Below are 24,304 nucleotides of genomic sequence, written 5' to 3' on the forward strand. Positions count from 1 at the left end.
AGTTGTAGCGCGGTTGACAAAACAAAATTTAATGATGCTATGATTGTGTCGACATGTGCAGCCTTTACAGTAAACGCAGTCTCACAGATTGCGGTAACATTGCCTTTACATGTCAATCGCACTACAACACAGATCTTATGGGCTACGGATTGAAGTGAGCACTAAATCCCTTAAAATGTGTAGGCTCAAGAGTTTATTGTTCAACCCTCCCAAGGCCCTGACAGAATACAGCAAATATATACTGTAGAACGCCAGTTGAATATTTAAGCAATAAGGCCCGAGGGGGTGTGGTATATGGCCAATATACCACGGCTAATGTTGGTTCTTAAGCACGACGCAACACAGAGAGCCTGGATACAGACCATAGCCGTGGTATATTGGCAATATACCACAAAACCCCTGAGGTGCCTTATTTCTATTATAAACTGTTTACCAATGTCATTAGAAATGTTTTGTCATACCCATGGTATATGTTCTGATATACCACAGCTTTCATATTAATGTGTTCTATTACTTTTATATTAATGCTATCTTCATTCATTCTTGAAGAATATAACTTATTAATGCCTCATGAGTTTAGTTCAACTGTCATACCCAATCAGAACCCAATGAGAACCCAATCAGAACCCGACCACTGTTTGTAAACAATGTCATTGTAAACAAACACCGTATAGCTTCAAAACATCATTAAAACTATTCATCTGATCTCATGGATGATCAATCCTTAGCGCCCATAGCTCTATCTATACATTTGAGATGAGTTAGGTTCAGTGTGAGTTAGGTTCAGTGTGTTAGTGCTGTGTTAGTGCTGGATTGGAACAAATACAATTCAGTTCAATCGGGAAGTAAACTGTTCACACTGCTTTGAATGAGAATCATTTCAGTTACGTTCCTGAATGGTTTTGAATTGAACCCATTATCAAGCATTTCAGAGTTGGAGTGCTGATCTAGGATCAGGTTTGCTGTTTAGATCACAATAAATAAAATGACATTGACATTGAGGACCTGATCCTAGATCAACACTCCTACTCCGAGACGCTTGATACATACCGGCCCTGATCTCGATACAGTGCTCAGTAGAATGTGAGAAGACCCATGGCTGTCAAGTCAGTTGATGAGGTCTGTTGTGGCCAAATACACAGTTGTCTAGTTGTGTATATCCTCTGACACTGAGTGTCAGCCCCACTATTAAAATAAGCCTGTGTGTCTATGTACGCTGATGATTCAGAATTATTACACATCAGCTACCACAGCTGGTGAAATCACTGTAACCCTAAACAACGAGTTGCAGTCTGTTTTGGGTTTCCAGTAATAAACTTGTTCTGAACATATCTAAAACTAAAAGCATTGTATTTGATACAAATAATTCCTTAAATTCTAGACCTCAGCTGAATCTGGTAATGATTGATTGGCTGTTGAGTAAGTTGAGGGGACTAAACGTTTTGGTGTCACCTTAGACTGTAGACTCCGTTCCAACTAACAACTTGCCTGTCATATATATGGCTCCCGAGACGTGCATCAACCAACAACTTGCCTGTCATATATATGGCTCCCGAGACGTGCCTCAACCAACAACTTGTCTGTCATATATATGGCTCCCGAGAAGTGCATCAACCAACAACTTGTCTGTCATATATATGGCTCCCGAGACGTGCTTCAATCAACAACTTGTCTGTCATACACAGTTGAAGTCGGACATTTACAAACACCTTAGTAAACAAATACATTTAAACTAAGTTTACAATTAAACGAATTCCTGACATTTAATCCTAGTAACAATTCTCTGTCTTAGGTCAGTCAGGATCACCACTTTATTTTAAGAATGTGAAATGTCAGAATAATAGTAGAGAGAATGATTTATTTCAGCTTTTATTTATTTCATCACATTCCCAGTGGGTCAGAAGTGTACATACACTCAATTAGTATTTGGTAGCATTGCCTTTAAATTGTTTAACTTGGGTCAAATGTTTCGGGTAGCCTCCCACAAGCTTCCCACAATAAGTTGGGTGAATTTTGGCCCATTCCTCCAGACAGAGCTGGTGTAACTGAGTCATGTTTGTTGATATTGTTGCTTATCATCCTGCATTTCGCTGTCACGGCTATTGAAGGAACTGGACCAAGGTGCAGCGTGGCGAGCGTACATTATCTTTAATTAAGAACATACGCCGAACAAAACAACTCACACTACAAAACATTGACGGTTAATGCTAAGTGCCATAAAGAAAGTCAACTTCCCACAAACACATGTGGGAAAAAGGGTACCTAAGTATGGTTCCCAATCAGAGACAACGATAGACAGCTGTCCCTGATTGAGAACCATACCCGGCCAAAACATAGAAATATAAAATCATAGAAACACAAAACATAGAATGCCCACCCCAACTCACGCCCTGACCAAAACCAAAATAGAGACATAAAAAGGATCTTGAAGGTCAGGGCGTGACATTCGCCTAAAGTTGTTCATGATCTAGTTCGGTTGTGGCCGGAACTAGATCAGATTTCAAATGTATCAAGAAATAATTGTATTTGTGTGCCTAGCAATCAACAAATTGTACATTGTTTAAAAGTACACATTACTACACAAGGCTGAGTCACAAATGATCGCTCCAATGAATAAGCTCCCCATGATGAACGACATGAGCCCCCATGATGAACGACATGAGAACCAGAGGTTTCTTGAATCCTGACTCTTTCAAGTCTTCAGTTCAACGTTCACCAGTAGGGGGGCATCAAATGAACAAAATGTATCGAAAGATATGTTCTCTTGACTGAAATAGTCTGGAAAAAATTGGAGAACCTCTCCTCCTGGACATCTGTGTGTCAGAGACAGAACCTCTCCTCCTGGCCATCAGAGGCAGAACCTCTCCTCCTGGCTGTCTGTGAGTCAGAGACAGAACCTAAATGTCCGTGAGTCAGAGACAGAACCTCTCCTCCTGGCTGTCTGTGAGTCAGAGACAGAACCTCTCCTCCTGGCTGTCTGTGAGTCAGAGACAGAACCTCTCCTCCTAGCTGTCTGTGAGTCAGAGACAGAACCTCTCCTCCTCCTGGTCATCTGTGAGTCAGAGACAGAACCTCTCCTCCTGGCTGTCTGTGAGTCAGAGACAGACACTCTCCTCCTAGCTGTCTGTGAGTCAGAGACAGAACCTCTCCTCCTCCTGGTCATCTGTGAGTCAGAGACAGAACCTCTCCTCCTGGCTGTCTGTGAGTCAGAGACAGACACTCTCCTCCTAGCTGTCTGTGAGTCAGAGACAGAACCTCTCCTCCTGGCTGTCTGTGAGTCAGAGACAGAACCTCTCCTCCTAGCTGTCTGTGAGTCAGAGACAGAACCTCTCCTCCTGGCTGTCTGTGAGTCAGAGACAGAACCTCTCCTCCTCCTGGTCATCTGTGAGTCAGAGACAGAACCTGTCAGTGTGTAGTAGGAGAATCACTGCAGTCGTCCGCATGCTGCCAGTGCTTCCCCTGGTACTTTACATTCTTGGTCTACCAGTGTGTGTGCCTGTCTGTGTGAGAGAGAATGTGCCTGCGTCGTACACTCTTTAGGGAACAGCATGACCAGTGCAGCATATTGGTTTGTGAAATTCCAATAAATGTTACCCTCAATGCTGCCATCAAATATATTTACCAACTTGCCTTCCACTGTCCTCATTATGATAATAGATTTATTATAGGATTTATCAAAATTAGATACGGTGGAATTATGCTGTCAGCGTTCACTTGAACCATACTCCTATAATGACAACATTAGTCTATACCAGTTTACGACCAAGATAAAAGCATTTCATGTATTCAGTATTTGTTACACTTATCTACATACCAGGGGCTTCAAGTTGCAATGAGCCAAGCCTGTAGATCTTTGTCAGCAGGTATTCAATCAAAATCGTCTGATCTCAGATCTCCACTATGTCTGCCACATGCAGTCAGGTCCAAAATGAAAACTGTTATATTATTTTATACTGATACAATTGCTCAGGTAAAGAGATTTTGTTTAACAAGTAATACATTTTTCCCTGAAAAGATATGGATAATTGTCACGTTCTGAACTTAGTTCCTTTGTTTTGTCTTTTGTTTTAGTAAGGTCAGGGTGTGAGTTGGGGTGGGTTGTCTATGTTAGTTGTTCTATGATTTTCTATTTCTGTGTTTGGCCTGGTATGGTTCTGAATCAGAGGCAGCTGTTAATCATTGTCCCTGATTGAGAACCATATTTAGGTAGCCTGTTTTCTATTGTGTTTGGTTGGTGGTTATTTTCAGTCTTTGTGTGTCTTCACCAGACAGAACTGTTTCGGTTGTTTCTTTGCTGTTTGTTATTCAGTGTTTAGTTTTTTCATTAAATAAGAAGAACACTTACCACCCTGCACTTTGGTCCTCACCTTCTTCCCAAGACAGCCGTAACAAAACCACCAAAGGACCAAGCAGCGTGGTAACGGGCAGCAGCAGCAGCGAGATCTGGACTATATTACAACATGGGACGAAATAGAGAGATGGTCGGTTGACCCAGGGAGAATGTCGGAGCCCGCCTGGGATTCTCGGGAACAATGTGAGGAGAGATACCGGCAAATGGAGTTGGCACGGCGATCAAGGAGGCCCGAGAGGCATCCCCAAAAATGTATTGGGGGGAGGCACACGGGGAGTGTGGAGAAGTCAGGTAGGAGACCTGTGCCAACTCCCCGTGCAAACCGTGGAGAGAGATGGACCGGGCAGGCACCGTGCTATGCCGTGAGGCGCACGGTGTCCCCGGTGCGCAGGCATAGCCCGGTGCGGTACATGGCAGCGCCTCGTATCGGCAGGGCTAGGTTGGGCATCGAGCCAGGTGCCATGAAGCCGGCTCAGCGCATCTGGTCTCCAGTGCGTCTCCTCTGGCCGGGGTACATGGCACCAGCACTGCGCATGGTGTCCCCGGTTCGCCAGCACAGCCCAGTGCGGGCTATTCCACCTCGCCACACTGGCCTGGCTACGGGGAGCATTCAACCAGGTAAGGTTGGGCAGGCTCGGTACTCGAGACCTCCTGTGCGCCTTCACGGTCTGGTCTATCCGGTGCCAACTCCAGGCACCAGCCCTCCGGTGGCAGCCCCCCGCACCAGGCTGTCTCTCCGTCTCCTTCCTACAGGTGCTCCCGCCTGTCCAGCGCTGCCAGAGCCTTCCTCCTGCCCAGCGCTGCCAGAGTCTCCCGTCTGTCCTGAGCTGCCAGAGTCTCCCGTCTGTCCTGAGCTGCCAGAGTCTCCCGTCTGTCCTGAGCTGCCAGAGTCTCCCGTCTGTCCTGAGCTGCCAGAGTCTCCCGTCTGTCCTGAGCTGCCAGAGTCTCCCGTCTGTCCTGAGCTGCCAGAGTCTCCCGTCTGTCCTGAGCTGCCAGAGTCTCCCGTCTGTCCTGAGCTGCCGGAGTCTCCCGTCTGTCCTGAGCTGCCGGAGTCTCCCGTCTGTCCTGAGCTGCCGGAGTCTCCCGTCTGTCAGCCAGGAGCTGCCGGAGTCTCCCGTCTGTCAGCCAGGCGCTGCCGGAGTCTCCCGTCTGTCAGTCAGGAGCTGCCGGAGTCTCCCGTCCATTCGGGACCCGTGGCTTGGGTACTCAGTCCGAGGTCAGCGGCGAGAGTCGCCGCGTTAAAGAGGCCACAGAGGCGGGTAGAGAGGCGGAGAAGGACTATGGTGGAGTGGGGTCCACGTCACGCACCAGAGCTGCCACCGTGGACAGACACCCACCCAGACCCTCCCCTATAGGTTTAGGTTTTGCGGCCGGAGTCCGCACCTTTTGGGGGTGTACTGTCACATTCTGACCTTAGTTCCTTTGTTTTGTCTTTTGTTTTAGTATGGTCAGGGTATGAGTTGGGTGGGTTGTCTATGTTAGTTTTTCTAAGATTTTCTATTTCTGTGTTTGGCCTGGTATAGTTCTCAATCAGAAGCAGCTGTTAATCGTTGTCCCTGATTGAGAACCATATTTAGGTAGCCTGTTTTCAATTGTGTTTGGTGGGTGGTTATTTTCAGTCTTTGTGTGTCTGCACCAGACAGAACTGTTTCAGTTGTTTGTTATTCAGTGTTCAGTTTTTTCATTAAATAAGATGAACACTTACCACCCTGCACTTTGGTCCTCACCTTCTTCCCAAGACAGCCGTTACAGTAATGTTATGGGTATGGGTATGTTCTTAGGAGGCTGAAACCTGGCCGTAAGTGGACCTTCCCAAATCAAATTGTATTGGTTACGTCGTAAACAACAGGTGTAGGCTAACAGTGAAATGCTTACTTACGGCCCTTCCCAATCATACAGAGAATAACATTGAGAAATAATAGAAAATAATAACACGAGGAATAAATACATAATGATATACTACTGGATACCAGTGCTGAGTCAATGTGCAGGGGTATGAGGTAATGGAGGTAGATATGTACATATAGGTAGGGGTAAAGTGACATAAACAACAGGTGTAGACTAACAGGTACCAGTACTGAGTCAATGTGCAGGGGTATGAGGTAATTGAGGTAGATATGTACATATAGGTAGGGGTAAAGTGACATAAACAACAGGTGTAGACTAACAGGTACCAGTACTGAGTCAATGTGCAGGGGTATGAGGTAATTGAGGTAGATATGTACATATAGGTAGGGGTAAAGTGACATAAACAACAGGTGTAGACTAACAGGTACCAGTACTGAGTCAATGTGCAGGGGTATGAGGTAATTGAGGTAGATATGTACATATAGGTAGGGGTAAAGTGACAGATGAACAGTAGCAGCAGTGTATGTGAAGAGTCAAAACAAAGTTAGTGCAGATGGGGTCAATGCAGAATGTCCAGGTAACTATTTAAATAACTATTGAGCAGTCTAATAGCTTGGGAGTAGAAGCTGTTCAGGGTCCTGTTGGTTCCAGACTTGGTACATCGGTACCACTTCCTGTGCGGTAACGGAGAGAACAGTATATGGTAGCTGGAGTCTTTGACCATTTTTAGGGCCTACCTCTGACACGGCCTGGTATAGAGGTAATGGATTGGCATTGAGCTCATCCCCAGTGATGTACTGAGCTTTTCGCACTACCCTCTGTAAGCGCCTTACGGTCAGATGCCAAGCAGTTGCCATATCAATCGGTGATGCAGCCAGCGGTGATGCTCTCGATGGTGCTTCTGTAGAACTTTCTGAGGATCTGAAGTCCCATGTTCTGAGGGGGAAATGGTTCATTAATCTCTGGACTTGTGGTTTGAATTCAAATGCAACATCAAAATCAAAATGTATAGGTCAAATACACATATTTAGCAGATGTTATTGCAGGAGTAGCGAAATGCTTGTGTTCCTAGCCCCAACAGTGCAGTAATATCTAACTAAATGCTTGTGTTCCTAGCCCCAACAGTGCAGTAATATCTAACTAAATGCTTGTGTTCCTAGCCCCAACAGTGCAGTAATATCTAACTAAATGCTTGTGTTCCTAGCTCCAACAGTGCAGTAATATCTAACTAAATGCTTGTGTTCCTAGCTCCAACAGTGCAGTAATATCTAACTAAATGCTTGTGTTCCTAGCTCCAACAGTGCAGTAATATCTAACTAAATGCTTGTGTTCCTAGCTCCAACAGTGCAGTAATATCTAACTAAATGCTTGTGTTCCTAGCCCCAACAGTGCAGTAATATCTAACTAAATGCTTGTGTTCCTAGCCCCAACAGTGCAGTAATATCTAACTAAATGCTTGTGTTCCTAGCCCCAACAGTGCAGTAATATCTAACTAAATGCTTGTGTTCCTAGCTCCAACAGTGCAGTAATTTCTAACTAAATGCTTGTGTTCCTAGCCCCAACAGTGCAGTAATATCTAACTAAATGCTTGTGTTCCTAGCTCCAACAGTGCAGTAATATCTAACTAAATGCTTGTGTTCCTAGCTCCAACAGTGCAGTAATATCTAACTAAATGCTTGTGTTCCTAGCTCCAACAGTGCAGTAATATCTAACTAAATGCTTGTGTTCCTGGCTCCAACAGTGCAGTAATATCTAACTAAATGCTTGTGTTCCTAGCTCCAACAGTGCAGTAATATCTAACTAAATGCTTGTGTTCCTAGCTCCAGTATCTAACAATTCACAACAATACACAAAAATCTAAAAGTAAAGAAAGGGAATTAAGAAAAATACACTACCATTCAAAAGTTTGGTGTCCCTTAGAAATGTCCTTGTTTTTGAAAGAAAAGCACATTTCTTTTCATTAAAATAACATCAAATTGATCAGAAATACAGTGTAGACATTGTTAATGTTGTAAATTAATTTTGTAGCTGGAAACAGCTAATTTTATATGGAATATCTGCATAGACGTACAGAGGCCCATTTATCAGCAACTCCTGTATTCCAATGGCACGTTGTGTTAGCTAATCCAAGTTTATCATTTTAAAAGGATAATTGATCATTATGCAATTATGTTAGCACAGCTGAAAACTGTTGTCCTGATTAAAGAAGCAATAAAACGGGCCTTCTTTAGACTAGTGGAGTGTCTGGAGCATCAGCATTTGTGGGTTAGATTACAGGCTCAAAATGGCCAGAAACAAAGACCTTTCTTCTGAAACTAGTCAGTCTATTCTTGTACTGAGAAATGAAGACTATTCCATGCGAGAAATTGCCAAGAAACTGAATATCTCGTACTTCCTTCACAGAGCAGCGCAAACGGACCCTAACCATAAAAGAAAAAGGAGTGGGAGGCCCCGGTGCACAACTGAGCAAGAGGAATAGTACATTAGTATCTAGTTTGAGAAATAGACGCCTCACAAGTCATCAACTGGCAGCTTCATTAAATAGTACCCGCAAAACACCAGTCTCAACGAAAACAGTGAAGAGGTGACTCCAGGATGCTGGCCTTCTAGGCAGAGTTCTTCTGTCCAGTCTCAACGTCAACAGTGAAGAGGCGACTCCAGGATGCTGGCCTTCTAGGCAGAGTTCCTCTGTCCAGTCTCAATGTCAACAGTGAAGAGGCGACTCCAGGATGCTGGCCTTCTAGGCAGTTCCTCTGTCCAGTCTCAACATCAACAGTGAAGAGGCGACTCCAGGATGCTGGCCTTCTAGGCAGAGTTCCTCTGTCCAGTCTCAACATCAACAGTGAAGAGGTGACTCCGGGATGCTGGCCTTCTAGGCAGAGTTCCTCTGTCCAGTCTCAACATCAACAGTGAAGAGGCGACTCTGGGATGCTGGCCTTCTAGGCAGAGTTCCTCTGTCCAGTCTCAACATCAACAGTGAAGAGGCGACTCTGGGATGCTGGCCTTCTAGGCAGAGTTCCTCTGTCCAGTCTCAACATCAACAGTGAAGAGGTGACTCTGGGATGCTGGCCTTCTAGGCAGAGTTCCTCTGTCCAGTCTCAACATCAACAGTGAAGAGGTGACTCCAGGATGCTGGCCTTCTAGGCAGTTCCTCTGTCCAGTCTCAAAATCAACAGTGAAGAGGTGACTCCAGGATGCTGGCCTTCTAGGCAGAGTTCCTCTGTCCAGTCTCAACATCAACAGTGAAGAGGTGACTCTGGGATGCTGGCCTTCTAGGCAGAGTTCCTCTGTCCAGTCTCAACATCAACAGTGAAGAGGTGACTCCAGGATGCTGGCCTTCTAGGCAGTTCCTCTGTCCAGTCTCAACATCAACAGTGAAGAGGTGACTCCAGGATGCTGGCCTTCTAGGCAGAGTTCCTCTGTCCAGTCTCAACATCAACAGTGAAGAGGCGACTCTGGGATGCTGGCCTTCTAGGCAGAGTTCCTCTGTCCAGTCTCAACATCAACAGTGAAGAGGCGACTCTGGGATGCTGGCATTCTAGGCAGAGTTCCTCTGTCCAGTCTCAACATCAACAGTGAAGAGGCGACTCTGGGATGCTGGCCTTCTAGGCAGAGTTCCTCTGTCCAGTCTCAACATCAACAGTGAAGAGGTGACTCAGATGCTGGCCTTCTAGGCAGAGTTCCTCTGTCCAGTCTCAACATCAACAGTGAAGAGGCGACTCTGGGATGCTGGCCTTCTAGGCAGTTCCTCTGTCCAGTCTCAACATCAACAGTGAAGAGGCGACTCTGGGATGCTGGCCTTCTAGGCAGTTCCTCTGTCCAGTCTCAACATCAACAGTGAAGAGGCGACTCTGGGATGCTGGCCTTCTAGGCAGTTCCTCTGTCCAGTCTCAACATCAACAGTGAAGAGGTGACTCAGATGCTGGCCTTCTAGGCAGAGTTCCTCTGTCCAGTCTCAACATCAACAGTGAAGAGGCGACTCTGGGATGCTGGCCTTCTAGGCAGAGTTCCTCTGTCCAGTCTCAACATCAACAGTGAAGAGGCGACTCTGGGATGCTGGCCTTCTAGGCAGTTCCTCTGTCCAGTCTCAACATCAACAGTGAAGAGGCGACTCTGGGATGCTGGCCTTCTAGGCAGAGTTCCTCTGTCCAGTGTTTGTTCTTTTGCCCATCTTAATCTTTTATTTTTATTGGCCAGACTGAGAAATGGCTTTTTCTTTGCAACTCTGCCTAGAAAGCCAGCATCCCAGAGTCACCTCTTCACTGTTTTCGTTGAGACTGGTGTTTCGTGGGTACTATTTAAGAGTGTGCAAAGCTGTCGTCAAGGCAAAGGGTGGCTACTTTGAAGAATCTCCAAAATAAAAAATAAAAAATATTTTGATTTGTTTAACACTTTTTTTTGGTTCCTACATGATTCCATATGTGTTATTTCATAGTTTTGATGTCTTCACTATTATTCTACAATGTAGAAAATATGAATGACTAGGTGTGTCTAAACTTTTGACTGGTACTTGTATATACACAGTTATGGAACCACTGCTCTAGAGGACTGTGATGTCACTCTTTCCTAAGGCTGTTCTGGACCAGTCCCCTGCTACCCAAGATGTATGTACACTCAACAGCTGCAGGACAACCCTAACCCTTGAGGGGAGGGGATGGGATTACCGCTTTCATCAATGTTCTCCTTTGTTATGAACTTGTCCTGTCTTAAAAGGATCTGAACATATATATAGCTGTCCAAAAAAAAAGAAGTGTGTATTTGACACTGGTCTGTATTTGACCATGTCTAGTCTGTATCCCACTGGTGCTCAAACGGCAGTAGATCTGGTTTGATACTATTAAATTTGACAGGGGGAGGGGGGGGGGGGGGTAATAAAGCCAAACGATGGTGTGGTGGTTACATTTACTCCTGACACCCAGTTTGTGAACATGGCAATATTGAAGACAAGAGCATTGATAGGGCTTGTAAATAATCTTGTTTTTTGCTCTTTGACCTCATGACATTGGACTGGAGTTCCAAAAACAAGGTTTAACAGATGTGTTTGATTGGGTGGTTATGGGGATGAAAATCTTTTAAAAAAGACACAATAACTGACTTTTAAGATTCATTTCTTCATACTTTTAAAAGCAATATATATTTTTTTAATTAGACATGTCATCCTTTCATAGACTTGCTGTTAAAGTAAAGCTCTGACAACCTATGCTGTGGAACACAGAGGAATCCGATGTAGGACAGCGCAATATTTTGACCATTTTGGTCAACCCTGTCCTCACTTTGACTGACATTGGCTACTGTAATAGATTTACCACTGAGATATGTGACCTGCATGGAAAATAAGTTCTGAGTGAGCTGAGCCCTTGCTCTGACGACTCCAAGTCTTTCAAAAGGATACCACGACTGTTATGTGGATCCCTGCCACTGCGTGTGACATTATACATCCCAATTTAGACCTTTACCGGGGGGACATTGTAATGGATTAAATCACGTTACAAAAAAACCCGCTGTTGTATGCCAATGGCGGAGGACTGGCAGGCAACTCATGCCTGTCACAATAACACTACTTTGTGAGATACAATACCCTTAAAGAGGCACTCCAGCTATTTATTTTATACTTTTCCTGTAGAAAAACAATATCCCAAGGTAAAAATACAGTAATGCACACATGCTTAAGGGTAAAGAAAATATAAGTTTTGAGCAAAATACAGTTTTTTAGACAAATGCAGACTTCAAGGAGTTGGTCTGATTTAAACATGATGGGCGATTTACATTTGTGAATTCCATTTTTTTATGTTCTTCCCATATGCCAACTCCCCCCTGAGAAACCCTTGTCAGTTCAGGGATTAGAACTATCAACCTTTCTATTATTAACACTATAATCACTATAAGCTACTTGCCACTCTGTGATATCATTGATGTCATTGTGATGTTACCATCAGGGTTCTGCAACAGTTCTGGACAGCTGGCAGTTAACAATAGCATCGCTGTTCTGAGACGGTTCCGGACAGCTGCAAAGGTGGTATAGACTGTTGTTCCACAGCAGCTCGATCACAGCTGATTCGGCTAATCAACTCCTCATAGTCTTGATTCAAACCAATCAGGTGTGTCAGCTCGATCACAGCTGATTCGGCTAATCAACTCCTCATAGTCTTGATTCAAACCAATCAGGTGTGTCAGCTCGATCACAGCTGATTCGGATAATCAACTCCTCATAGTCTTGATTCAAACCAATCAGGTGTGTCAGCCCTATCACAGTTGATTCGGCTAATCAACTCCTCATAGTCTTGATTCAAATCAATCAGGTGTGTCAGCCCTATCACAGTTGATTCAGTGAATCAACTCCTCATAGTATTGATTCGAACCAATCAGGTGTGTCAGCCCTATCACAGTTGATTCAGCTCAAGAACTCCTCATAGTCTTGATTCAAACCAATCAGCTGTGTCAGCCCTATCACAGTTGATTCAGCTCAAGAACTCCTCATAGTATTGATTCGAACCAATCAGGTGTGTCAGCCCTATCACAGTTGATTCAGCTCAAGAACTCCTCATAGTCTTGATTCAAACCAATCAGCTGTGTCAGCCCTATCACAGTTGATTCAGCAAATCAACTCCTCATAGCATTGATTCGAACCAATCAGGTGTGTTAGTGAAAAAAGCCTGTGCACACTGCCAGCAGCTCTCCAGGCCCGGGCTTGGTCCACCGCCTTCATCTACAGCACACCTTAACCCTTTCCTGTCCAGCTACTGTTTTACCACTCAGATACAGTGCTCACCTCATTTTGAGAAGCCTCAGCTTTGGCCTTTGTGGCCGAATGTACAAGTGTGCCCTCTATCATGGAGTGTCAGGTAAGCACAGAATAACTTTGATATTGATCTAAAATCAATCTAATGATCTGTTTTATAATTTCCCCCGTAATGGTTAAGTTGAGGACTTGAGGGTAAACTGATTCTAAGGAAAGCTTATACCCAACTGTGGATCTAAGAGAAACATGTCCCGCAGACACAATGACAAGTGGTTAAATATCATGTAAGATATCTACACTCCTGCCCATTAAAATATCTTTAATGTCATGAACTCCATTTTAATAATCTGCATGGTACGAAGACTCTCTCTACCCACAAACGTGTCTAGAAAATATGTTGTGGCAGCTGTTTGGAAGAGTTGGCCGATACTCAATCACTTCAAAGGCTTTAAACAATAAGCCTTGACTGCTGAGATGAGAATAGCATAGCCTAAGAAATTAAAAGATTGTTTGCCTCCTCAACATGTGTCTCCTGCAACGCCCCCTATGATGTTTCCAACAGTGACTTTATTAATACAGGACATTGTCACATTGTTGCTAATAAGTTGGGAGAACGTTGTGACATCTTCATTTTGCTCGTAGGGGGATGGAATGAGACGCTGCACCTGAAATAATCAGAATGCCACATTAATTCATCTGAACCAATTTGAAATAAATAACTTTTACACAACAATTGATTGCAGATGTTTCACAGAAAAATGTTGATATTAAAAGCTGTAAATTGATTGTTAAATGTTTTGATTTGATTTGATACCAAGAACCTATGTCTTTTAACAACTACAAATCACACTAGTACATCAAATCTTAAAGATGCATCTCACATGTAATCTCCAATTTGGAGAAACAAATGAATTGTTTCAGGATTAGCGGTTATTTTGTTTGAAGGGGATATACATGGGGTGGCAGGTAGCCTAGTGGTTAGAGCGTTGGACTAGGATCCGAAAGGTTGCAAGATCGAATCCCTGAGCTGACAACTTCGTTCTGCCGATTAATACATGGTTTATAGGTGCCTTAAATTAACATCTTATGAGTGATCTTATAAATCATTATTAAACAAGTTAAAATGTGTTTATAAATGTGTGAATAACTGGCTTACTAACATTCGTGAGTAATGATTAATAAATTCTGAATAAACTATTTAATAATAAATGATAAATGATTTATTACAAAGGTGTTGGTATTAAGTACCACCCCTATTCATTTCATATCAGTTTTATTGAAGCTCAGCTGCTAAGCGATTTAGTTCCTTCAGAGTGTCATAAAAGTTTGAGGCTGTCACACCCTGACCATAGTTTGCTTTGTATGTTTCTATGTTTTGGTTGGTCAGGGTGTGATCTGAGTGGGCATTCTATGTTGGATGTCTTGTTTGTCTATTTCTATTTCTGGCCTGATATGGTTCTCAATCAGAGGCAGGTGTTAGTCATTGTCTCTGATTGGGAACCATATTTAGGTAGCCTGGGTTTCACTGTGTGTTTGTGGGTGATTGTTCCTGTCTCTGTGTTTTGCACCAGATAGGGCTGTTTTTGGTTTTCCACGTTTATTGTTTTGTAGTGTTCGTGGTTATCTTTTTGTTATTAAAGATGAATCAAAGAAACCACGCTGCATTTTGGTCCGCTTCTACTTCACCTAAAGAAAACCGTTACAGAGGCAGCTATATTATATCTCTCTCAGCCATATGAGTGGATAGGAGTCATGAAATAGTGTACCGGTGTTATGGACCATCGGAATTTTAACTGTAACCTTAAGTCGTAAGAATTCTACTGGACTGTTTAAAGCGCCTGCGGCATCTTCATAATGTAGATGAATCACTACACATTGGAGTTAACAATGCTATAAGCTATATAAAAGTCTAAATGTGTCTGTTCTAGATTTTAAATATTTATTTCATATGGTTTCACCAAGGTCATAAATCAAACTAAACAAAAGCGTGAGGTAATGGCCAACTCCGTCAGAAGCATGAGGTGAGGAGAGGTTAAAAAAAGATATATAGTTATTGATAAGGATTAATTAATTACTGATATTCAACTAAATAAGGTCAGATTATATTTTCTAGAAAGAATTATAATGGTTGTGGAGGCAATGTGGACTCAGTCCATTACACTATTTGAGGAACATTTGGAATCAATCTGGAATACTATTGGAATCAATATGGAATACTATTGGAATCAATCTGGAATACTATTGGAATCAATCTGGAATACTATTGGAATCAATCTGGAATACTATTGGAATCAATCTGGAATACTATTGGAATCAATCTGGAATACTATTGGAATCAATCTGGAATACTATTGGAATCAATCTGGAATACTATTGGAATCAATCTGGAATACTATTGGAATCAATCTGGAATACTATTGGAATCAATCTGGAATACTATTGGAATCAATCTGGAATACTATTGGAATCAATCTGGAATACTATTGGAATCAATTTGATTAATAAAACATTGGCATAATTATTAGTTATGACATTTCTCATTTACGTAAAATTCTGTGAAATGTAATATTATATTATATTAAAGATAAGTATGTATTGGTTGGTTGAATTTACATGTCAATGAGGTGTTATGCCATTGGCCAAACTTGCATATAGCGGGAGATCACATTGTTCCCAGTCTGAGATTTACATGGAACCAGTAGTTCAAGTTCTAAACAAAATGATTGTGTTTTATTTATGTAAATGACAGTGTGTACATGTTTAGTATGTACAGCAGCTCAAGGTCAGCCACAGAGCTCTACTCTAGGAGCACGTTAGATGGACATGTCATTTGTAGACATTCCTGCAGTAGGCAACCTGATCCTCCTTAAGGTCTCAAAATAGTCTAGAACAATCCATGGTAAAAGAATAAGGAGTGTGGTGCTCCTCGAAGTGGGTGGGACTAGAGAGACACAGACACACAGGGGTCTCACATCCAATCCATTTCCTTTACTAGAGTGGTCCATAATTAACTTTTGCTTGGTTGGCACTTCCAACCAGATATAAGGAGGCTGAGGCCCCAGCATTCATAAGTCAGATTGATACCTTCTTCCTCTGTGGTAAGACTTTCTCCACTTCCTTAGTGTGTACATACAGTCTATTTTCACTCAGCATCTAAGGCAGTAGCTAACTGCATTGTTTGAATTCAGCATTTTTTTGTCTTTTGTAAGATTTTACATTACGCAATCAAGTGGCATTGATTTAAAAGGTTTTAGTTAAATGTGTTTTACTTCAATTGTAAGGTGTAACTTTCATTGTATAGTGTAACTTTCATTCACAGTAAAATGTGGTATTACTGCACCCTTTTTGTAAAATGAGGGGGTGGTCTAGAATGTAACTGGGTTTTCAGGGCTATTTTCTAGAATTCTTGAGAGAATGTAAAGTGAATTGCAACTAGGAAAATGAAAGTGTATGGTTGCATCTGTAGTTGAATTGGACATGGCTGTAATGATGGAGTTTAATTATGCCATTCAAAATGTTTCTTGTCCTTTGCGGGCTAAATGATAAGGCTTCAGACCTATGCTTATTCACAACAGCCTAATGTTTCACAGGATCCTCCAAGACGTACGAATACATCTGTAGGAGGGGTAAAAAGAAGGTGAAACAATAATCTGTGTGAAAATATTCTGTGTGAGATACAGTACCGCTCACTCTGTTGACTGTGGAGGAAGCACCACAGAGTCAATCATGTTTCTTGTTTCATCTCTTTCCTAGTGAACCGTCAACATGAGTACGGACGCGGAGATGAAAATCTACGGCAAGGCTGCCTTGTACCTTCGTAAACCCGAGAGGGAGAGGATTGAGGCACAAGCCGCACCCTTTGATTCAAAGAACGCCTGCTATGTGACAGATGTCAAGGAGCTGTACCTTAAGGGTTTGATCACTGGCAGGACAGAGGGAAAGTGTACTGTCAAAGTCAAAAATCCTGACGGCACTACAATGGTAAGTCTTTTCTGAAAAGTATTGAAATTAAAAAATTATCGAAAACATTCCCAAAGCCAACATGAAATCAGTAACAAAAAAAGATCAAGAATCATTTCTTTGTTCTTTTTTTTATAGCAGAAAATAACCCTCAAATAAAACACTTTTATAGATGCTGTTTAGAATTGGCATTGAATTATTGATAATGACAATTCAAGAATCACATGTATTTGTCAGTGGGTGATAACAAAGTACTTGGATTAAATGGGGGTAAGCATTTTTTAAAAAGATTTATCTTGTATTTAATCAGCAAAAAACATTCATGACCAATTTGATCCGTGTGAAATCTAGATTTTTTACTGTTTCAGGACAAAGAGTTCAAAGAAGCAGACATCTACCAGATGAACCCCCCGAAGTACGACAAGATTGAGGACATGGCCATGATGACCTACCTGAATGAAGCTTCTGTGTTGTATAACCTCAAAGAGCGTTATGCAGCATGGATGATCTATGTAAGAAACCTGCATAAACATACACACATACTGTAAATGAACATAAGAAATTCCTACATGCATGAACATGAGAAATACACACGTAAAGTACTACACTCAAATGAATAGTAGAAACCAAAACATACCAATACAGTAGACCCACATTAGAATACCATAGTACCCCCACATCCTCACATAAATCCAGGTAAAAGTCAATCTAACTTTGCTAATCTCCTATTTGAAATCCATTTCATCCAGACCTACTCTGGGCTCTTCTGTGCCACGGTGAACCCCTACAAGTGGCTCCCCGTGTACGACGAAGAGGTTGTCAACGCCTACAGAGGGAAGAAGAGGATGGAGGCTCCACCCCATATCTTCTCCGTCTCTGACAACGCTTTCCAGTTCATGATGATTGGTACGAGCTCTCATGGAGAAATGGATGGATGGATGGATGCATGGATGGAATCTACTGTCTTCTAGTCTAAGTTAGAACAGTTTGCTGGGAATCTCTCATTTCACTAGCCTTGAATGGAAAATATTCCAAAATGAAATTCATGATGATGCTTATGAAGACAATGATGTACTCCAAATGTTTATTGATTATAATAAGCAACATGTTTTTTGGGTTCCAGATAAGGAGAACCAGTCCGTCCTGATTACGTAAGTTGTTTTCTATCATTTCACTTGATTAAGTGTTTCTATTCTGATATATTGTGTGACTTGAGTGTTGTAAATATTCTGAACAAAAATATAAATGCAACATGTAAAGTGTTGGTCTAATATTAAGAATGGGACCATATTGGCATAATAAGAAGCTGATTAAACAACACGATCGATACATAGGTGCACCTTGCGCTGGGGACAATAAAGAATGTGCCGTTTTGTCACAGATGTTTTGATAATTGAATGTTCATTTCTCTACCATAAGTATCCAACATTGTTTTAGAGAACTTGGCAGTACGTCCAACCAGTTTCACAAGCACAGACCACATGTAGCACGTAGCCACACCAGCCCAGGACCTCCACATCCGGCTTCTTCACTAGCGGGATCTTCTGAGACCAGCCACAGCTGATGAGCCTGAGGAGTGTTTCTGTCTGTACAAAAGGCCTTTTGTGGGGAAAAACTCATTTTGATTGGCTTGGCCTGGCTCCCCAGTGGGTGGACCTGCCTCCCAAGTGGGTGGGCCTATGCCCTCCAAGGCCCACCCATGGCTGCGCCCCTGCCCGGTCATGTGAAATCCATAGATTAGGGTCTAATTCATCTTTTTCAATTGACTGATATCTTACATGAACTGTAACTCATTGAAATTGTTCCATGGCGCATTTATATTTCTGTTCAGTCATTACATTACATTATAAATGGATTAGGTTGTGTGTTATAATGAGCCAATGAGGGGAAATATTTAGTTAATAATTGACTTTTGTTAGAAAACAGGTGAACAGTGTATTTGTCAATGCAGATTAGCAAAAACCAATCTGACACTCAAACCCGTCTGTCATATTAACCAGCGGAGAATCCGGTGCAGGAAAGACTGTCAACACCAAGCGTGTCATCCAGTACTTTGCCACCATTGCAGTTTCTGGTGTCAAGAAGGAAGTAGACCCCACCAAAATGCAGGTTGGTTGTGCTTTTATAACATATTTCATTTTGTTGTACTGTGTAAACTTTGTTTTTTAACCGGTGAATACTGTTTTAAGAAAAGTGTTTGCTAGTTTCTGAGCAACTTGTGTTTGTCTCAATCAGGGGTCTCTTGAGGATCAGATCATTGCAGCTAACCCTCTGCTGGAGTCTTACGGTAATGCCAAGACAGTGAGGAACGACAACTCGTCTCGCTTTGTAAGTATGAATGGCAAACTGTGGAAGTTACCTTATATTGGGTGGAAAAATTTCAGTAGTTCCCAATAGTTTTATCATCAACTGTCCAACAAACTGTAACATTTCAAGTGGTCTATCAAAGTAAAATGTTAGATGTATTTAGTTGACCTCTAACCCCCATGCTTTACAACAGGGTAAATTCATCAGGATTCACTTCCAAGGAGGAAAACTGGCTAAAGCTGACATTGAGACCTGTGAGTTGGTTTTCCTTGTTTCTCAATGCTTTCCTTAAAGACATGCTGTGGAACTTTGAAGACTAGCAAGCATTTTTTCAACCTCCCGCTTTGGACTAGATGTGTCAATATGTAGTTCATACATGCACAATCTCTCTTACCTTAATTAGCCAGGAAATGTTTTCTGGAAGTTATGTGGCGTCATTTTCTCAAAATGTTCCCCCATGTGGGTCAGCCCCCTTAGTAATTCAAGTTTCAGCCAATGAGCTTCAGCCCTATTTGAGTGACAGCTAGCAAGTTGCACTCACAACAGAGCAAAAGATAAAGCAATGACTTGGTGCCTCATATCTGCACCAATGTGAGGTAGTACGTAATAGTCAGGGACCACTTTTGACTCGTGAGAGTTCCAGAACTATGAACTATGAACTATGAACTATTGGCTATGAAGTATACACAAGTACTGGAGAATCTCTTTAAATTCAAACACAACATTTTGGGGAGATCATATCATCAGACGTAATATCTATATCGTTATATCTATATATCTATATCGTTATATCTATATATCTATATCGTTATATCTATATATCTATATATCTATATCGTTATATCTATATATCTATATCGTTATATCTATATATCTATATCGTTATATCTATATATCTATATCGTTATATCTATATATCTATATATCTATATCGTTATATCTATATATCTATATCGTTATATCTATATCTATATATCTATATCGTTATATCTATATATCTATATCGTTATATCTATATATCTATATATCTATATCGTTATATCTATATCGTTATATCTATATATCTATATATCTATATCGTTATATCTATATATCTATATATCTATATCTATATATCTATATCGTTATATCTATATATCTATATATCTATATCGTTATATCTATATATCTATATATCTATATCTATATATCTATATCGTTATATCTATATATCTATATATCTATATCGTTATATCTATATATCTATATCGTTATATCTATATATCTATATATCTATATCGTTATATCTATATCGTTATATCTATATATCGTTATATCTATATCGTTATATCTATATATCTATATATCTATATCTATATATCTATATCGTTATATCTATATATCTATATATCTATATCGTTATATCTATATCGTTATATCTATATCGTTATATCTATATATCTATATCGTTATATCTATATATCTATATCGTTATATCTATATATCTATATATCTATATCGTTATATCTATATATCTATATCGTTATATCTATATATCTACATATCTATATCGTTATATCTATATATCTATATCGTTATATCTATATATCTATATCGTTATATCTATATATCTACATATCTATATCGTTATATCTATATATCTATATCGTTATATCTATATATCTATATATCTATATCGTTATATCTATATCGTTATATCTATATATCTATATCGTTATATCTATATATCTACATATCTATATCGTTATATCTATATATCTACATATCTATATCGTTATATCTATATATCTATATCGTTATATCTATATATCTACATATCTATATCGTTATATCTATATATCTATATCGTTATATCTATATATCTATATCGTTATATCTATATATCTATATATCTATATATCTATATCGTTATATCTATATCGTTATATCTATATCGTTATATCTATATATCTATATCGTTATATCTATATCGTTATATCTATATATCTATATCGTTATATCTATATATCTATATCGTTATATCTATATCGTTATATCTATATCGTTATATATCTCTCTCTCTCTCTTTCTCTCTCAGACCTGCTAGAGAAGTCCAGAGTGGCCTTCCAGCTGCCCGCTGAGAGAGGCTACCATATCTTCTACCAGATGATGACCAACCACAAACCTGAGCTAGTTGGTAAGGCAAAGTACAGGTTAAGGTGAAATTATTTACACCGCCATCTGTGGAACTTATTCAAATGTTTCCTAGTCCACACTGTTAATATTATTATAATGAGTACTTCCAAGGTAACAAGGCATCTAAACATGAGTCAGGTCTTTCAAGGTCTTTCATGGGAAAGATCAAGTAATGCACTGTGATGCACAAGTCCAGGAGCATCAGTCCCCCTCTTTTGATGCTATGCATTATATACTGCATGTATCCTTGAGTCCATCTATTGAGTAAAGGAGGGAGAGATACTGTAAAGGTAGGAAAGCAGAATTCTCAGTTATTTAACTGACAAGCCATTCTCCGTTGTCCACAGAAATGACACTCATCACCACCAACCCTTACGACTTCCCCATGATCAGCCAGGGTCAGATCAGTGTGGCCAGCATTGACGACAAGGTCGAGCTGGATGCCACCGATGTGAGTGATACAAAGTGTGAACCAAACTCTAGATACGGAATGGGTAGGACCACAATACTCACTGAATGCATTGATAAAACTCATATTGTGCTGTCATATACTAGTGTGTTGGCCAAAAGTAATCATGTGGAACTGAGAAGCCAGTTAATTCTAACCATCCCATTTGTTCTGGACTGAACACAGAACGGTAGTTGAGTAACTGAGCAAACTACCGTTCAGTTCTTCACTGTTGTACTTCCTGTTTAATACCAGGATGCAATTACAATCCTGGGCTTCTCTAACGATGAGAAAATGGCCATCTACAAGCTGACAGGAGCTGTAATGCACCATGGCAACTTGAAATTCAAGCAGAAGCAGCGTGAGGAGCAGGCCGAGCCAGACGGCACTGAGGGTGAGTCCCACTCATAAGACGTAATATATGGAAAGCATTAGTCCCTTTCCCAGTCCCAAGCACGTAAGACAGACAGTGCCACATGAAAGTCAGGCAGGAGATACAAACTCAAAACCCCATAAAATATTTTAAATAATATACGTGGGTTAAAATCAAAAGAGTTGACCAAACTATATTGTCAGTGTGACATCAGAAACAAGCGATCTGTTGTTGTTGGTTTTCTCTCCAGTGGCTGATAAAATCGGCTACCTGCTGGGCCTGAACTCAGCTGAGTTGCTGAAATGTCTGTGCTACCCCAGAGTGAAGGTCGGCAATGAGTACGTGACCAAGGGACAGACTGTGCCTCAGGTAAGGTGGTTAAACACAGCATCAAATATTTTCTGACCACATGCATTATTTTGGGGACAATTGCATTGCTTTTTATGAATACTTAGGTTGTTTTTCCCAACTTTATCACTGGACTTGGTCAATATATCATGTATTCATTTGAGGCATTATCATTGAAGGTTTATAATGCAGTCATGGCTTTGGCCAAGTCCATCTATGAGAGGATGTTCTTGTGGATGGTCATCCGTATCAACGAGATGTTGGACACCAAGAATCCAAGACAGTTCTATATCGGTGTGCTCGATATTGCCGGATTTGAGATCTTTGATGTGAGTATGAGTCCAGAACAAGACATTTAGTTGTGATTGAGAAGGATTACAGCCTTGTATCATGAAATGATCCCTTCTGAAATTCCATCAACAGTACAACAGCATGGAGCAGCTGTGCATCAACTTCACCAATGAGAAACTGCAACAGTTTTTCAACCACACCATGTTCGTCCTGGAACAAGAGGAGTACAAGAAGGAGGGAATCGTCTGGGCCTTCATTGACTTTGGCATGGACTTGGCTGCCTGCATTGAGCTTATTGAGAAGGTAAGTTGTCTGTAAGGATTATAATGGGTTGCAACATCAAAGCTCATAGGGAGCGCATTGATAGATATTATCACAATGATAAAAATGTTCTGACTGTTGAGAACTCAATATGTTTCCTATTATGTCCCCCTAAATGAATATAATCCTATAAAATGATGTTTACTAAAGAAATCAATGTTATCCTAAATGTAAAATCACTAATTTGATACACATCTCTTTTTGTAAAGCCATTGGGCATCTTCTCCATCCTTGAAGAGGAGTGCATGTTCCCCAAGGCTTCAGACACTACCTTCAAGAACAAGCTGAACGACCAACATCTTGGCAAAACCAAGGCATATGAGAAGCCCAAGCCTGCCAAAGGCAAGGCAGAAGCCCACTTCTCCCTGGTGCACTATGCCGGCGTTGTGGACTACAACATCACTGGCTGGCTGGAGAAGAACAAGGACCCCCTGAACGAATCAGTTCTTCTTATGTACGGGAAGTCCTCAGTCAAACTGATGGCTACCCTGTATCCCGCTGCCCCACCTGAGGGTAAGACTAGCATCACATCAAATGCACTTGTTACAATTCAGACCCACATTGTTTTTAAAGTCAATAGTTATTTTTCACAATCTCATTGGCAGCATTTGATTCTCTTATTTCTAATGATCTTTTACTTACTTACATGTGACAGATACAACCAAGAAAGGAGGCAAGAAGAAGGGTGGTTCCATGCAGACTGTGTCGTCCCAGTTCAGGGTGAGCTTTTGAAATGTGTATATTCAGTCCTCCAAAAGGTGCATTGATTACCATAAATGATTTCTGAGAAAATGGTTTGTAACCCTCTTCCAGGAGAACTTACAAAAGCTGATGACCAACTTGAGGAGCACTCATCCTCACTTTGTGCGCTGCCTGATCCCCAACGAGTCAAAGACTCCAGGTACAATAAATATTGAGTTGAATATGACATCTTATAAGTACAGTATCAGTAACCTTAACAAGCCCAATCCTTTAATCTGTTAATAAGTATTAAAGAGACATGGTTTGTTTTACCAGGTCTGATGGAGAACTTCCTGGTTATCCACCAGCTCAGGTGTAATGGTGTTCTGGAGGGTATCAGGATCTGCAGAAAGGGCTTCCCCAGCAGAATCATCTATGCTGACTTCAAGCAGAGGTACACTC

At 41.1% G+C, this 24,304-nt stretch overlaps 1 protein-coding gene across 2 annotated transcripts in view; it reads left to right on the forward strand.

Moving 5' to 3' along the window:
* LOC109871900 (myosin heavy chain, fast skeletal muscle-like) overlaps positions 1 to 24,304 on the forward strand; it is a 67,651-nt gene that overhangs the window by 29,875 nt on the left and 13,472 nt on the right. Inside the window, exons 1-19 of one of the 2 annotated variants that reach the window (XM_031806367.1) lie at positions 15,974 to 16,036; positions 16,529 to 16,575; positions 16,692 to 16,919; positions 17,267 to 17,410; positions 17,648 to 17,804; positions 18,022 to 18,049; positions 18,899 to 19,007; positions 19,134 to 19,226; positions 19,399 to 19,459; positions 21,283 to 21,381; positions 21,728 to 21,831; positions 22,084 to 22,222; positions 22,452 to 22,570; positions 22,729 to 22,878; positions 22,973 to 23,143; positions 23,371 to 23,674; positions 23,817 to 23,881; positions 23,975 to 24,062; positions 24,179 to 24,296. In XM_031806367.1, coding sequence (XP_031662227.1) covers positions 16,704 to 16,919; positions 17,267 to 17,410; positions 17,648 to 17,804; positions 18,022 to 18,049; positions 18,899 to 19,007; positions 19,134 to 19,226; positions 19,399 to 19,459; positions 21,283 to 21,381; positions 21,728 to 21,831; positions 22,084 to 22,222; positions 22,452 to 22,570; positions 22,729 to 22,878; positions 22,973 to 23,143; positions 23,371 to 23,674; positions 23,817 to 23,881; positions 23,975 to 24,062; positions 24,179 to 24,296 — 2,165 coding nt within the window. In that variant the 5' untranslated portion in view covers positions 15,974 to 16,036; positions 16,529 to 16,575; positions 16,692 to 16,703. Of the gene's footprint in view, positions 1 to 15,973; positions 16,037 to 16,528; positions 16,576 to 16,691; positions 16,920 to 17,266; positions 17,411 to 17,647; positions 17,805 to 18,021; positions 18,050 to 18,898; positions 19,008 to 19,133; positions 19,227 to 19,398; positions 19,460 to 21,282; positions 21,382 to 21,727; positions 21,832 to 22,083; positions 22,223 to 22,451; positions 22,571 to 22,728; positions 22,879 to 22,972; positions 23,144 to 23,370; positions 23,675 to 23,816; positions 23,882 to 23,974; positions 24,063 to 24,178; positions 24,297 to 24,304 lie in introns of those variants that run through there. The other variant, XM_031806366.1, reaches the window with a different exon arrangement.

This window comes from Oncorhynchus kisutch, linkage group LG27 (assembly GCF_002021735.2).
Source record: "Oncorhynchus kisutch isolate 150728-3 linkage group LG27, Okis_V2, whole genome shotgun sequence".
Lineage (NCBI taxonomy): Eukaryota > Metazoa > Chordata > Actinopteri > Salmoniformes > Salmonidae > Oncorhynchus > Oncorhynchus kisutch.